Source organism: Rhinatrema bivittatum, chromosome 5, assembly GCF_901001135.1.
Source record: "Rhinatrema bivittatum chromosome 5, aRhiBiv1.1, whole genome shotgun sequence".
In the NCBI taxonomy this organism is placed as follows: domain Eukaryota; kingdom Metazoa; phylum Chordata; class Amphibia; order Gymnophiona; family Rhinatrematidae; genus Rhinatrema; species Rhinatrema bivittatum.
The window spans coordinates 4,229,001-4,244,818 of record NC_042619.1 but is presented as its reverse complement, the minus strand read 5'-3'; the positions used below and the strand labels follow the sequence as shown (position 1 = coordinate 4,244,818).

Genomic DNA, 15,818 nt, shown 5'->3' with positions numbered 1-15,818 from the left:
CCACAAGACTTGCCAAAAGTCCAGCGGGGGTCCGGGAACGACTTCCTGCACTCGAATCGTGTTGCCGTACGGCCGGTGCCATTTTGCCGTACGGCCGTACGGGCCCTCTGGAACAGCCCCCGGGTCGGGGGCAGGCGTAAATCCATTGATAAAGGTGGGGGGGGTTTAGATAGGGCCGGGGAAGTGGGTTAGGGAGGGGAACGGAGGGGAACGGAGGGGAAGTGAGGGGAGGGCGAAAGAAAGTTCCCTCCGCGGCCTCAGAGGGAACGGAGGCAGGCTGCTCGGCTCGGCGCACGGAGGCTGCCCAAAATCGGCAGCCTTGCATGCGCCGATCCCGGATTTTATAAGATATGTGCGGCTACGCGCGTATCTTATAAAATCCAGCGTACTTTTGTTTGCGCCTGGTGCGCCAACAAAAGTTCGCTATCGCGCTATTTTTTAAAATCTATCCCACTATTAGGGGAGTACAAAGCTCTCTAATTCAAGATAGTGGTCTCTTGAATAGAAGAATAGAATTTGTTGAAAGTAGATTGAGACACCTGAACCTTCATTTTTTGAATTTTCCAAGAGTTGTGGGAAAATTGCCACGTTTTACCTTAAAGAGGTTTTTTCTTGAAATTTTGGAGTTCTCTTCTGAAGCAATCTCCCCCATGGATAAAGTATATTTTTTTACCAACTGGTTCAGGTTTTCAAATGCAAGTACCTGCTGTCGATGTGGACAATCTTACAGAATACCTTGAATCATCTAATTATGAAGTGGTGGAATGTTGTTGGTATCATTCTTAACAGATAGTGACTTGAGTTCCGTTATGAAGAAATATTTCAAGAAGTCGAACTTACCATTTATGGGTCAAACTGTGAGAATATTTCCAGACTTGGCTAAGACCACACAAGAAAGAAGGAAGAGATTCCCTATTTTGCTCCAGGATACCCTAGCCCTAGGGGCATCCCTCTTCCTGAGATATCCATGCAAATGTTTAGTCAAGTATAAAGGAGATAGTTTTGTGTTTTTCTCACCGAAGCAACTTAAAAACTTTATTAATTCCGGGAAGTGTTACCATCTGTTTGGACTGAAGTAAACTGATGTCATAAAAAAAAATTTGGTAGCTGTGTTACGTTGTCTTACCTTTATTTGTTTCCTCTTAATCTCCTAGATATAGGCTAGCCTGCCCCCATGATTGGGTCTAAAGGATACTGTTATTATGATTTGAAATAAGAGATATGTTTCCTTTTTTGCTTTTTACTTCTGTAAAATGAAGTATCATTTTTCTGAAGCAAAGGAATTCTTTGTGAAATGTTATTTTCGAAATTTCAATAAATAATAAATTTAAAAAAAAAAGAACCTATCTAGTGAACTCACCTTTAGTCATCGTACGTGGCTATTTTTATACTGTACACATTAAGTGATTGTATTTTTATACTGAACACATTAAGTGATTGTATTTGTCAATTCATATTATGCATGTCGTGATGTAAACCATTGTGATCTTCATTTGGAATGAAGGTATATAATATGGATAACTAAATAATCACACCAATTATAAGAGAAAAGCATACAACTTTATTATCTCAAATTTTCAAATAATTTAGGAAATGTGTCCTAAAATACAAACACTCACACACACTCATTCATACACTAAAATCATCACACCAAATACAAGGAAATAGCAAGCCACATGGCCCAAGGACCTGTACAGCAATATTTTTCATTATCCTAATACAATATCATGCACATAGATGCCCTGTGTTTTTAACCATTTACAAATCTATACCTGGCTTTCGCCCATTTCCCCATATTAGAGCATAATTCTGTAAAAATGTGCACCACTTTTACATATCCTCAATGTATCTTCATCCGGCTTACTTCCTTGTATTGGTCTCTTCCCTTCTGGGCAAAACCTCCTTCATAATGTTGACTGCATGTTATCACTGTGGTCTGACCCCAACATCTGTCTGCTTCCTCAGGGGGACGACAACCACATAAAGCATCTGTAATTCAACTTTTTCCCAGACTGTCCATATACAACAAATCTGCCACCAACTTTGTCTGATTTCTTCCAAAGCCGATATACATCGACGCAGAAAATTGTCTGCACTATGAATGTTCATAAGCCTGCACAGCAATGTCCCAAATGAAATTCCTCATGAAAAAAAGTCCATTTCCAAGTCTTTCCAGCTCGATTTAGTCCAAACACCCAACTGTGCCACAGCGATCTATCTAGACATTGTCCGTACTACACAAGAATGGAGGAAAAAATTTTATTCTGATGAGAACAGAAGTTATGGAAAGAGGGGCTAGTAAGATACTCAGATATCCTTGTAGATGTTTGGTAAAATATCATAATGAAAAATATGTTTTTCTTGAGCCAGAACAATTAAGGGGATTTCTAGATGGGAAGCCAATTGGGGTATAACGGGTTGGAACTGTCATATGCGTGGTAATACCTGTGATTGTAATGAGCTCTTATTTCTTATAATAGTACTTGGCTCTCATTTATCTAAATAATTAGAGATCTTGTTTGAGAATATAGCAGTTTGATTTCTTGTAAGATGTTTCTAAAATAGAAATGATGTATGATCTCTTTTTTCCTTTTATTTGATATTGTGATATATCCGAAAATGCATAATTAAAAATTTAAAAAAATAAAAATAAATAAATAAATAAATAAATAAATAAATAAATTAGAAGTCCTAGACATCAGTTCTCTCCACTTGATTTATTTCCTTCCTACTCATCTCTTCTTCAGTTCTCACTGGTAGTTGCTCTTCTTTTCGTGAACACCTTCAGTATGCCGTGCTTAATCTCTTTGGTCCTCACACCATAGACAATGGGGTTCAGTGATGGAGGGACAAGGAGATGTAAAACGTTCACCAAAATTGAGATGTCCGATGGGATTTTGTTCCCACTTCTGTGAGTTATGGCCAAAACCACAAGGATAGTAGAAAAAAATAAGATGAGAATGAAGTGAGAAGAGCAGGTACTCAAGGCCTTCATGGCTGCCCCTTCAGCTTGCAGCTTCAGCACAGCCCGGAGGATGAAACAGTATGACATGGTGATTAACAACAAGTCACTGCCTAATAAAACCCAGGCAACCACCATCTGGTAAACACTGTTTATTGTAATATCTTCACAGGCCAGGGACACTACTGCTAAGTTGGCACAGAAGCTAAATTTGATGGTATTTCTGGAACAGTAATGCAGCCGGGCAGCAAGCAGAGGGATTGGTAGAACTAACACTGCGTTCCTGACCAGGATAAAGACAGCAGCTTTTACTACAAAGCCGTTAGTAATTATGAGGAAGTACCGTAAGGGGTTGCAGATAGCAACGTAGCGATCATAAGCCATGATAAGAAAGATCCCTGATTCTAATCCCAAAAAACAATGGATAAAATACATCTGAGTGAAGCAAGCTGATTTGCTGATGGTCCTTGCATCAAACCAGAGGATCCCTAGGAGTTTGGGAGTGATTGAATTGCACAAACCAATATCCACCAGTGCCAGCATGGCCAGGAAATAGTACATGGGAGCATGGAGGTTCAGATCAGCATAGAAAGTGATCAGTAGTGTGAGATTGGCCACAAGGGCCACGAGGAAGAGAAGAGCCAGTGGGATGGAGAGCCAGTGCTGCCAGCTTTGGATCCCAGGGAAACCCATGAGGAGGAACTCAGACACCTCCGTGGTGCTGTTGGTATTGAAGGAGGACATGGCAAAGGGTCCCTGTGAATACAAGTTTGAGATGAAATACATAATATTTTATTTAACAGAATGACCCATAGTGTTAAAATAACATAATTTTCTCACTAATTAAAGACATTTATCTGTCATGTTAAGCTTTCTTCTCAGTGTCCCCAGAATAACCTCACTAATCCTGCATATAGTACCTGCTCTGTTTCTTCTATTCTGTAAATATGTTTCTTTACAATCCCCTCGGTCTCATCTCTATCTTTACAGTACTTAGGTGTCCAGGACTGTACCTCATATTTATTTATTTATTTATTTAAAGTCTCTTCTATACCGATGTCCGTTCGCACATCACATCGGTTCACAATAAAACAAGAACTTTTTGGCAGAGCCCTTACATAAGAATCAGGGATCTTCCAGAAGGGGTCATCCAACAGCCTTACCCAGTGTGTCCTCCTTCTCCCAAAGGCTCTGTCCCTTTCCCAGATACCTGAGGACCTTATTACAACACTTCTTGGCACCCAACTCTACAATGACATTTGTACTTATTAGGATGCACGGCATGGCTCTTGCTGTGCCTGCCAATGAGCTTGGAACAGCTTCCAGTTCAGGGGAAAATACAAACCAGTTAATGCATTTGGGATGTGACGTTTCCCATTCGTTTTATATTCTGAGTGTGTGAAGGACAGATCAGTAGGGATGTGCATTCGTTTCATTCGTTTCATACGTTTCCCATTACATGTCAATTAGATGTGCATCGTTTGATATGTTTTATTCGTTTCATATTGCATGCTTGTATAGGAAACATATGAAACGTATGAAACAAATGCACATCCCTACAGATCAGTAGCAATGGTAAAGGTAACAGGGGAGTGGAGAGAAAAGCCAACAGCACAGAGATAAAAGCAAACAATGGAACGGAAGCATAAATGTTAACTTTCAAACAAATGCATGTGAAGGTATAGATGTGCTTATATGGCCACGAGCAGACATGCATAAGTATTTTATAAACCGTGTATATGATACACAGATAATTTATAAAGTATGCATATCTCTACTCCATAGCATGTGCATGTGTGTAGGCTTACATGCGAATACATGCAATGCACTGAAACCATGCATATCAATTTACTGTATGCACAAATGTTTCCTATCAATTTTAAAAATATCCAAATATGTATTTTATGCAAAATGTAGGACTCCCTTACATACATCCTGATTTATGTATGTAAGTCAGCCAGTTTTAAAACATAATCGTAGCATAAAGCCAGCAGAAGATGCAAAAGCAGGCATTTAGACACTCAGACTCCTGAAAAACAACAAAGCCACTGTAAACTGTATAATCGCTAAACCACATGAATATAAATACATCCTTATAAAATGTTGTAAAGGATCCCTTCTTAAATAAAGAGGTTTGCTGGGGAGAAGTAGTTGGTCTATGACTGATCTATTCACCTAAAAAAATAAAAATATCAAAATGTGTGCATTAAAGGGTAATTTTAAAAACTTCAAAGAATATATATAAAAATATTGGATAAAAATGTATTTAAAATATATATAATAATTCATTCATATAAACTGAAAGCCCAGCAAACCTACAGAGAGAACAGGAAAATCCTGCTCTGTCCAGTAATGATGAAATAAGCCTCTTCAGGTATCTTCAGCCGATTTGTCCTAGAAAGGAACAAGAAATGATTAAATGCAAGAAACGAAAGACCCAGAGAAGCATTAAAAAAGATAAGAAACCAATGAGAGCTGCATTTTATGCAATGGTAGAGACCCAGGCTTCCAGCCCCAGGTTAGCAAGTGTTAGAGGGGGCATACAAATCTAAACAGCACCTCCCCGGAGGCTGCCAGTGTGCTGGGGCTAGGAGAGAGTTGTCTTGTGTGTGGTTATTTTGAGTTGGCGTTTCAGGCGTGAGGAGCTGTTTTTACTTCTGGGTTTGTTTGGGCCTCCCAGCCTAACCTTGTGTTGGGAGAAGGATTTCTTGCCTGTGAGGGTCTTCCTCCAGTTTAGTGAAGAGACTATTTCTAGACGTTTTGGGAGATTTTTGGTGAGACCGTGGGTGAGACCCTGGTCTTATCTGGAGTGGGGACATACCCTGAATCTGGAGGTCAGGGGGGCAGAAGATCTTTTGTGTCCTCTCACCATCAGAGTAGGAACAGCAGTGAATCAACACCTTGGAGGGAGGAGTTATTCATTGACCCAGGTGGGTCAGAAAAAAATCTGCTTTTTTCCAGCAAAGACCTTTCCTCCACAGTAGCAGTCAGAGAGCTGAGCAAGACATTTGAAGACCCAACTCTAGCATCTTCACCCTTGGGACACAGAATAGTGGCTGGGGTTTGGAAGACCTGGGTTCTCTCTTGGATATTAGGTACAAGATTTTTGAGGATTTGATACCTTATCTACCTGACATACGTCTCCATCCACTCTCTGGAGGGTAAACCATATCTCAGGAACCTGTACTAGAGACACATACACAGAAAGGGAAGAGGAATTATGTGAAAAAAGGAACCCAGACTGAACACAGATGTGATTTGGACATTGTATTTAAAGTAATTGGACTATTTTACTTGGAAAAATCACAGAAAACTTTAATTTTGGAACATACACAGAAGTGTCCTGTCTGTTCCCTGCAGCAGCATCGCTGGGAGAAGGGGAGCACCCCCTGGGCCTAGAAGGACAGCCTTCCCCCCAAAGATCTAGAACCCACACCCCAGGGCAAAAGGACTGGTGACTAGGCAATTGGGACTTAGACCCAAGATTGTTCATGGTCCCATCAGAATTCAGCAAGTACCATGAATTGGGGTTACACAATTAAATGTGCTTCTTTTAACTCTTGATGTGTGCATATTCTCAGCAGGGGCTTATTGAGGTCTATCGAAGCATGACCCCATACCAGTGGTGTTATAAAAGAGAAAGTTTGCTATAATCCACCTGCCCACTTGACCCTTACATGCACTACCCCATATCACCCCCCTCACAACCACCCCCTCCTTTTCCCCCCCTATTCCCACCAGAACTAATCGTAATCGTAACCAATTCAAACTGTATATATTGTATATAGGTTAGATGCTACAAATTATACTCCCATTCATTTGTATTCATATGTTACAATGTTTTTTACTTCAATAGTTTAATCAATTGTTATCTTGTTAAATGTAAAATAGGGCAGATCTCGCCCTATTCAACCTGTTACCTGGAAACCGATGTGATATCTCGATCGAATGTCGGTATACAAAATAAATAAATAAATAAATAAATAAATAAGGCACTGCTCAGTTTAAATATGCACCAATGTCAGCCCCGCTAGAAAAACAGCTGCAGAAAATGCCATACAGGTCTTCCAGCAGCAACTAGGAATAACGCTATGCCTTGATGCATCTTTCACATCTGCCACAAAATTAATAGATAGCTCATTGTTGCATAGGGGTAGAGTTATTGAACCACATGGGGGCAATGAGAGTGATAAGAATATGTGGTGCACTAAGAAGCTAATGGGATATAGTGATAATAGGGAGCTATAAGTGCAAGATATATATATAGTGTAGATATATTCAGATCGGCCATGTGGTAAATGAAAAAAAGGAAAAAATATGTATCTCTACCTGCCAAAAATGTATTGACTTTAGAGGAATGAGCAACGGAAATGAGATAGGTAATGTAAAAACATACATCTAATTGTAAATATAAATCATATCAAAATCTGTTACAGTGACAGGATTCAAAGAAACATAAGAAGTTGCCACACTGGGTCAGACCAAGGGTCCATCAAGCCCAGCATCCTATGTCCAACGGTGGCCAATCCAGGTTACAAGTACCTGGCAAGTACCCAAAGCATTAAATGTAATTAATAGATCCCAAGCTACTAATCCTGTTAATAAGCAGTGGCTATTCCCTGTCAACTTGATTAATAGCAGTTAATGGACGGCTATTAATCTAGTTGATTTAGGGATGAAGTCTCCCTGTTATAGTGACAGGAAGTCTCTGTTATAGGAGAGATTGAAGAACCTAAATATGTATACCTTGGAGGAGCAGGGGTGATATGATACAGACTTTCAGATACTTGAAAGGTTTTAATGATCCATGGTCAACAATAAACCTTTTCCATTGGAAAACAATCAGTAGAACCAGGGGTCAAGATTTGAAACTCCAGGGAGGAAGACTCAGAACCAATGTCAGGAAGTATTTCTTCACGGAGAGGGTGGTGGATGCCTGGAACGCCCTTACGGAGGAAGTGGTGAAGACCAAAACTGTGAAGGATTTCAAAGGGGCATGGGATAAACACTGTGGGGCGGATTTTAAGAGCCCTGCTCGCGTAAACCCGCCCGGATTTAGGCAAGCAGGGCCCTGCGCGCCGGTGCGCCTATTTTACATAGGCCTACCGGCACGCGCAGAGCCCCAGGACTCGCGTAAGTCCCGGGGTTTTCCGAGGGGGGCGTGTCGGGGGCGGGCCCGATCCACGCGGCGTTTTCGGGGTGGGACGTAGCGTTTTGGGGGCGGGTCCGGGGGCGTGGTTATGGCCCAGGGCGGTCCGGGGGCGTGGCCGCGCCCTCCGGACCCGCCCCCAGGTCGCGTCCCGGCGCGCTAGCGGCCAGCTGGCGCGCGGGGATTTACGTCTCCCTCCGGGAGGCATAAATCCCCCGACAAAGGTAAGGGGGGGGTTTAGACAGGGCCGGGGGGGTGGGTTAGGGAGGGAAGGGAGGGAAGGTGAGGGAAGGGCAAAAGAAAGTTCCCTCCGAGGCCGCTCCGATTTCGGAGCGGCCTCGGAGGGAACGTAGGTAGGCTGCGCGGCTCGGCGCGCGCCAGCTATACAGAATTGGTAGCCTTGCGCGCACCGATCCAGGATTTTAGCGGCTACGCGCGTATCTACTAAAATCCAGCGTACTTTTGTTGGCGCCTGATGCGCCAACAAAAGTACGCCAAATCGCGCTTTTTGAAAATCTACCCCTGTGGATCCATAAAGGCCAGAGGATGGGAATGAAGAGAAGACCCATGGGGGTGGCTTACTGGAATGGTGGCTACTACCTGGTGATTATTACCCTTACTCAATAAGCCTTAACATGGTTAATGCAACTCCAACATTGCTCTCTGCTTCAACGGCAGGGGGAAATGTGGAAAAGAGGATTTGCATTCAGACAACAACCAACAAGGACTGAACTACACAGTCTGGGTAAACAAATAAGCGTGGGGGTAGCTTGCTTATTATGGCAGTTACTACCCTAAACCAATTAAGCCTGATACATCACTTTGAATGCATATACATAAATATATTGTTCTCTGCTTCAAAGGCAAGGGGCAATGTGGAAAAGAGGATTTACATTCAGACAACCAACAAGGCATTGATCTGTGCATTCGGGGTAAACAAGCATCGGGGTAACTTGCTTGATGAGGCGGTTACTACTCTTAACCATTAAGCCTTATGCTTCACCTTTGATGCAACTCTAACATTATTCTCTGCATCAATGGCAGGGGGTGGCAGGAAATTTGAATCAAACAGTTACCAAAAAGGGCCCTGAACTTGGTGGCCGGTGAAACTGATAAGTATGGGAAAATAAGTGTGGGAGCTTGCTGGGCAGACTGGATGGGCCAATTGGTCTTTGTCTGCCCTTTAAATGAAATATATTCAAAATTTTTAAACGATGACACCGAGAGGAAAAATACTTACTCGGTCAGTATGTTGCTATGTGCTGCCAACTGGATCAAACACATCTTCTATGCTGCAAGCACAAATAATTAAAGATCTGCTACTCATGATTTTAAAGTCCAGAAAATTGGTTTAAACATTTCGTCATTTAAACAACAATTGGTCTATATGTCTTCTACTTACTTATTTCAAATGCGATGCTGCAAACTTCCTGCTGCTGTGACTGACAAAAGACGTGCTGAGAAGTCCGCCATCTTTAAAGGGAAATTCCCCGCCAAAATAATAATGATAGATATCCGGAAGTGATGTACTTTTACATTTTAGATGAGGGTGTACCATTCTATTTTTTCATTCAAGCCCTTAGGTTCTATTTATTGTAGGCGATATATCCACTGATTTTCTTTAAAATGAAGTGTATTTATTCTGTCTCCTCCACAGTGAGGCAGAGGAATGTGCTCCAAAATAAACCATGTAAAATCTTCAAAATGATGTCCTTCTTTAATACAATGTTGTACAATGGGCGCGTTGAGATCTCGATTATTAATGCGGCTTCTGTGTTCACCATATATTTTAGGGCACGGACATTGGAGTGCATAGATTACAAATTCTGTGTCATAATTTACATCATGTGTGCGGTATATTTTTAAACCGCTGCATGGATCCTGCCATGCTATGCCTACTTCTGCCTGTGCACAGACGGAACATTTACCGCATTGAGTTTGCCCTACTGTGATTTTGGGGGGATTCACCGGGGGTACTGCCCTCACTACATGCTGTTTTGCCTCTTGAGCAGGCAAACATCGGACAATCTTGAAAGATGAGATGCGGGCTTAACACATGCCAATTTTGTAGAATCATTTTTAAAATTTGCTGTGTAAGTTCTGTGTGTTGTAGAACACACATAAGATTTTGAGCTGGAGATTTGGCTCTGTATTGTAACAGCTCCTGCTGGTCTGAGTAATTAGCTCTTTCAAATGCCTGATTGATGGAATAATGCGGGTAACCTCTGACTTGAAATCTTTTCTTTAATATTGATGCCTAATGATAGAACTCATTTTTTTCTGAGCAAATCCGCCAGATTCGGAAGAACTGCCCGACTGGCAGTCCTTCCTTAAACCGACGAGGATGATGGCTTTCAAAACGGAGAAGATTATTTCTATCTGTAGGTTTCCTATATAATGTGATTTGAATACCTTGTGCAGTTTTACTAATCATTATATCCAAAAAGGATAACTTCTCTTGGTGGTAGGTCAGAGTGAATTTTAAGTGTTGGCTGGACTGATTTAACCAAGTGTGAAACAATTTCAACTGCTCTTCTGTAACTGTCCATATGAAAAAAATGTTATCTATATATCGTGACCACTGTACAACCCGGTCAAAAATTTTGATTTATAAACTACTGTTTCTTCAAATTTAGTAACGTAGAGATTGGCCACATCTGGTGCCAATGGGGATCCCATTGCTACTCCATGGACTTGTAAGAAATGTTTCTGTTCAAAAGAGAAAAAATTATGAAACAATATTATCTCTGTTAATGCGGATAAGACGTCTGGTGGAATCTGCTGTGGTCTGTCTCTCTGTGACAAAACGTCTGTGACAATATCTAGTGCTTCGTCTTGAGGTACATTGGTGTACAGTGCCTCGATGTCTAGACTGACCAAAAATGCATCACTGGGCACATAAGTTGATGCGCGTTTTCTTAACATGTCAGATGTGTCTTGTATATAGGAAGCTGCTCTCCGTACAACGGGTTGAAGGAAAAAACCTACATATTTAGCTAGTGGGTCTAGAATAGACCCATTCACTGAGATGATAGGTCTACAGGGGGATTATTTAGAGTCTTATGAATTTTGAGTACCCCATAACTGGTGTCCTTGGAGAGGGGACTTGCAAAAAACTGTACTCTTATGTGGTCAAGTATCCATGTGTTTGTGCCTCTTGTAGCAAATCTTTTATTTTATCTTGCAACATGGGTGTAGGATCTGCCTGAAGATGTTTATAATAATCATGATCATTTAACTGTCATGCCATCTCTGTGTGATAATCAATCTGACCACAGCTCCCCCCTTATCAGTCCCTATTATTGGCTAGATTTTTTTAATGCTTGGTTTTCTGTTGCACTTGGAGGTGGACCCTTCTCCTGGAGAAGTGGCGAATGGCTCCCTGGTAGGGACAAGGAAGCACCTGCCCCCAGGGGGTGGAGCACAGGAGGAGACAGACAAGGTAGGCAGCAGACTGGAAGGTCAAGGTCAATACCAGAGAGACAGTCCAAGTGTACTACCTGGGAAGATGGACAGACAGATGCAGGAACAAGACTGTGAACACAGAGGCAACTTAGTACACTTACACTGCTGATCCAAAGCTGTGCTTGATGGCAATCCAGCCAGGCCATGGCTCTCCAGCCACTGTGGACTTGGAATACTGGACGGAACAGTACAACTCAGGAGACAGTCAACAGGAGCAACATCCAGGGTGAGCAACTGAACAGGACAGTAATGTTCCTGTTGGTGTGAATGTTCTTGGAATTCTTGAAGTGGGACCTTGAACCTATGAGCTTAGAATCAAGTGTTCTTGGCTTCATAGATGTAGAGGCTTGAACCCACAAGCTTGGAATCAATTCTTGGAAGTGCCGGTGTGGGGGCTTGAACCCACGACTGCAGGATCAAGACACTATGGCAGGATCAAGACTCTATGGCAGGATCAGAGCTAGTACCCACCCCTGGCCCTATAAGAGGCCGGGCGGTCCGCAAGTGCACACGTAGGGCGTGCCCAACACCACTGGAGACACCGAACTTCAGCATGAGGCCTGGTACGCAGTGGAAGGCCCGGCGACCACCACCGTAGGACGCTGAGGCCTAGAAGAGCTCGCGGCTGCCTCTGGGGAGGCTAATCCATGAGCTGCAGAGGAGCTAGTGAGGTGAGCAGGCCCATGCGAGGGCCAGGTGAGGACGGGGCACCATCCCCCCCCCCCTTCTAGGCCTCCCTCTACGCAGCCGTGGCTTGTCAGGATAGGTCCTTTGGAAGGCTTTAAGGAGTTCTTTGTCGAGAATGTTGTGGTAAGGTTCCCACAAGTTCTCCTTGGCCCCATAACTCTCCCAGGCTAAGAGGTACTCCCATCTACCTCGGCGCCGATGGACGTCGAGGACCTCTCTTACCTGGAGAGATGAGTCTGGTTCTGTAGAGATCCGTGGAGGTGAAGGAACTCTACGGAAGGGCCAGGAGAGGACCAAAGGCTTCAACAGCGAGACATGGAATGTGTTATGGATGCCCATGGCACGTGGTAGCTGGAGCTGATAAGATACTGCTCCCACTCTTTGAAGCACCGGAAATGGACCAATGTACTTGGGAGCCAGGTGATGTGAAGGAACTCTCAACCGTATGTGTTGGGCGCTTAACCACACTTTCTGACCAGGATGGAAGAGTGGAGCGGGACATCTATGGGCATCAGAAGTACGCTTGGAGCGTTCAGCGGCCTGGGTAAGGCGTTCTTGGACTTGATTCCATACCTGGCAAATGGTGTGGGCCATGCATTGCGCAGCTGGAGAAAGAACAGTCAGAGGAACTGGAAGTGGTAGCCGAGGTTGTCATCTGAATACCACGGAGAACGGAGATACATCGGTGGCAACAGCGATGTGGGTATTATGCAACAACTCAGCACAGGGTAGAAAATCAGACCAGTTGTCCTGCTGGTCATTCACGTTGGTCCTTTCAGCTTGACCATTGGCCTGTGGGTGATAGGCCGAAGTGAAATTCAAGGTAATATTAAATTTCTTACATAAGGAGCACCAGTACCTGGCGGCAAACTGTGGTACTCGATTGGATATTATTTCCTTTGGGAGTCCATGGAGACAGAAAATGTATTTCAGGAACAATTTTGCTAGTTCTGGGACCGATGAGAGGCTCGGCAAGGGAATAAAGTGACCCATTTTCGAAAAACGGTCAATGGTGACCCAAATTACGATATTGTTCTGGGACAGAGATGCTGGACCATGGCTCGGTAGGTGCTGGAAGTGGCTGGAGTAGGCTCCAAGGCCATCTGGTAGATGGCTTCTGTTGGGTGCAGACGGGACATGAATCCACATAGTTACGAGAGTCTTGCAAAATGCTGGGCCACCAATAATATCTCTGCAACATCTCTAAGGTTCTGGTATGACCCGGGTGTCCTGCCAACTTGGAATCGTGGACCCATTTCAGAACTCGTTCACATAATCTACGTGGAACGACAGTTTTCCCCACTGAAATTGTGGTGGTCATGGCAAGGGATATTCAGGCAGGGTCTATGATGTGTCTGGGAACATCAGGGACAACTTCTGGTTCAAAGGATCTTGATAATGCATCAGCAAAAACTGACTTAGGACGGCTCTGTCTCCAATTGCGGATGCGTCGACTTCGATGACGAATGGACATCTTGGGTCTGGATGCTGAAGGTGAGGACCGGAACAGAAGATTTCTTTTAATGTCTGAAAAGTGGCTTGTGCTTTGGGTGTCCCCACATGAGTATTAGCCCCTTTCTTGGTCATGGCAGTGAGCGGAGCAGCTAGGGTAGAGTAATTGGCAATGAAGCTCCGGTAATAGTTAGTGAAACCAAGGAAATATTGTAAGGCCCGTAGGCCTACTGGCTGGGGCCAGTCTCGGATCCCTTGGACTTTCTCTGGATCCATGGAAAAACCTCGATCAGATATGATGTACCCTAGGAAGGGTAAGTGATTTCGCTCAAAGAGGCATTTTTCTAACTTGACATATAGATGATTCTCTCTTAGACATTGGAGAATGATCTGAACATGATCTCGATGGGATTCAAGGTCTTTGGAAAAGATCAAGATGTCATCAAGATATACAACTACGAATGAGTACATGAGGTCTCGGAGGATTTTGTTGATAAGGCGTTGAAAGACCACTGGGGCGTTGCATAGCTTAAAGGGCATCACTGTATATTCATCGTGACCATCCCTCATATTGAATGCGGTTTTCCAGATATCTTCGGGTTGGATGCGTACTAGATTGTACACACCCCTGAGATCCAACTTGGTGAAGATCTGTGCCCCTTGAAGGTGGTCAAAAGGCTCACTGATAAGGGGCAGGGGGTAATGGTCTTTGCGGGTTATGGCGTTGAGCCCTCTGTAATCAATACAAGGGCGTAGATTGCCAGCCTTCTTCTTGACAAAGAAAAAGCCTGCTCCGGCGGGAGAATCAGAGAGACGAATGAACCCATTTTCTAGGTTCTCTTTGATATACTCAGACATGGCTAGGGTTTCTGGGTGAGACAATGGGTAAGTTCTTCCCTTGGGAGGCGTCGTGCCCGGTAGAAGCTCTATGGAGCAATTGAACTTGTGTAATGGAGGCAAGGTATCCGCCTGCTGCTTCAAGAAGATGTCTTCGAACTCAACATACTGAGTAGGCAAACCAGATATAGTGGTGGACTTCATGACAGAAACTGTTGGAGATACTTGAAGTAGGCATGTCTTCTGGCATTGGGAACCCCACTGCACCAACTGCAGGGAATGCCAATTGAACTGGGTTCCATGGACCTGGAGCCAAGGCAGCCCCAGGATGACTGGATGTGTGGAACGTTTTAACACATAGAAGGACATCTCCTTCTCATGGAGAGTGCCCACGGTAAGATGGATAGCCACTATTCGATGGGTGATGAGCCCTGGAAGATGTTCTCCTTGAATGGAGGTGATGCGGAGGCTCGCATCTAATGGCTGAAGAGGAATGTTGAGAAGCTTGACGATGTCATCCATGATGAAGCTGACACTTGCTCCTGTATTGACAAGAACAGTGGTAGTGAAGGAGTGGGCCTTGATGCCCAGAGACACTGGAAGGAGTTGGGGGCCGGTGACAGTCGCACCTAAGCTCGGGACCCCTGCAGGGCTCAGGCATTGCAGTTTTCCAGACGGACCGGACACAACTGCCGAAGATGTCCGGAAGTGCCATAGAAAAGGCAAAGACCCTCCTTTCTCCCTCAGAGACATTTGGTCGGAGACAGTCGCCCACAGTACACCTCCATAGGTTCCACCAAGGGAGAGGATGGTGGTGCTGGAATCTTAGCTGGAAGACTCTGGACACACGTGGGATGCGGTGTAGGTGAGCAGGAAGCCTTTACGTCTAGGCGCATTTGCTGAAGAGAGGGTCGATCTTCCTGGTGAGAGAAATCAGTAGGGATGTGAATCGTTTTTTGACGATTTAAAAAAATCGTCCGATATTTTTTAAATAGTCAAAAATCGGTACAGTGCACGATACAATAGAAATTTTCACGATTTATCATGAAAAATCGTTACTCCCGTTAATGTCCACTAACGGGAGTTATTTGGGCGGAGGGTGGGAAAACCGGCACACCAAAACAACCCCTAAATCCACCCCGACCCTATAAAACTAATCCCTTACCTTCCCCCCCCCCCCCCCACCCCCCCCCCCGAACCCCCCCAAAACTTTTTACAAGCACCTGGTGGTCCAGTGGGGGCGCGGGGACCGATCTCCCAGTCTCG

General features: G+C 44.0%; 1 protein-coding gene across 1 annotated transcript; it reads right to left on the bottom strand.

The window, feature by feature from the left end:
• Positions 1 to 2,743: 2,743 nt before the first annotated feature.
• Positions 2,744 to 3,706, bottom strand: LOC115091566 (olfactory receptor 56A4-like). Its single transcript, XM_029601746.1, has one exon. It carries the CDS (start codon positions 3,704 to 3,706, stop codon positions 2,744 to 2,746), a length of 963 nt encoding a protein of 320 aa, XP_029457606.1.
• Between the last annotated feature and the right edge of the window lie 12,112 nt (positions 3,707 to 15,818).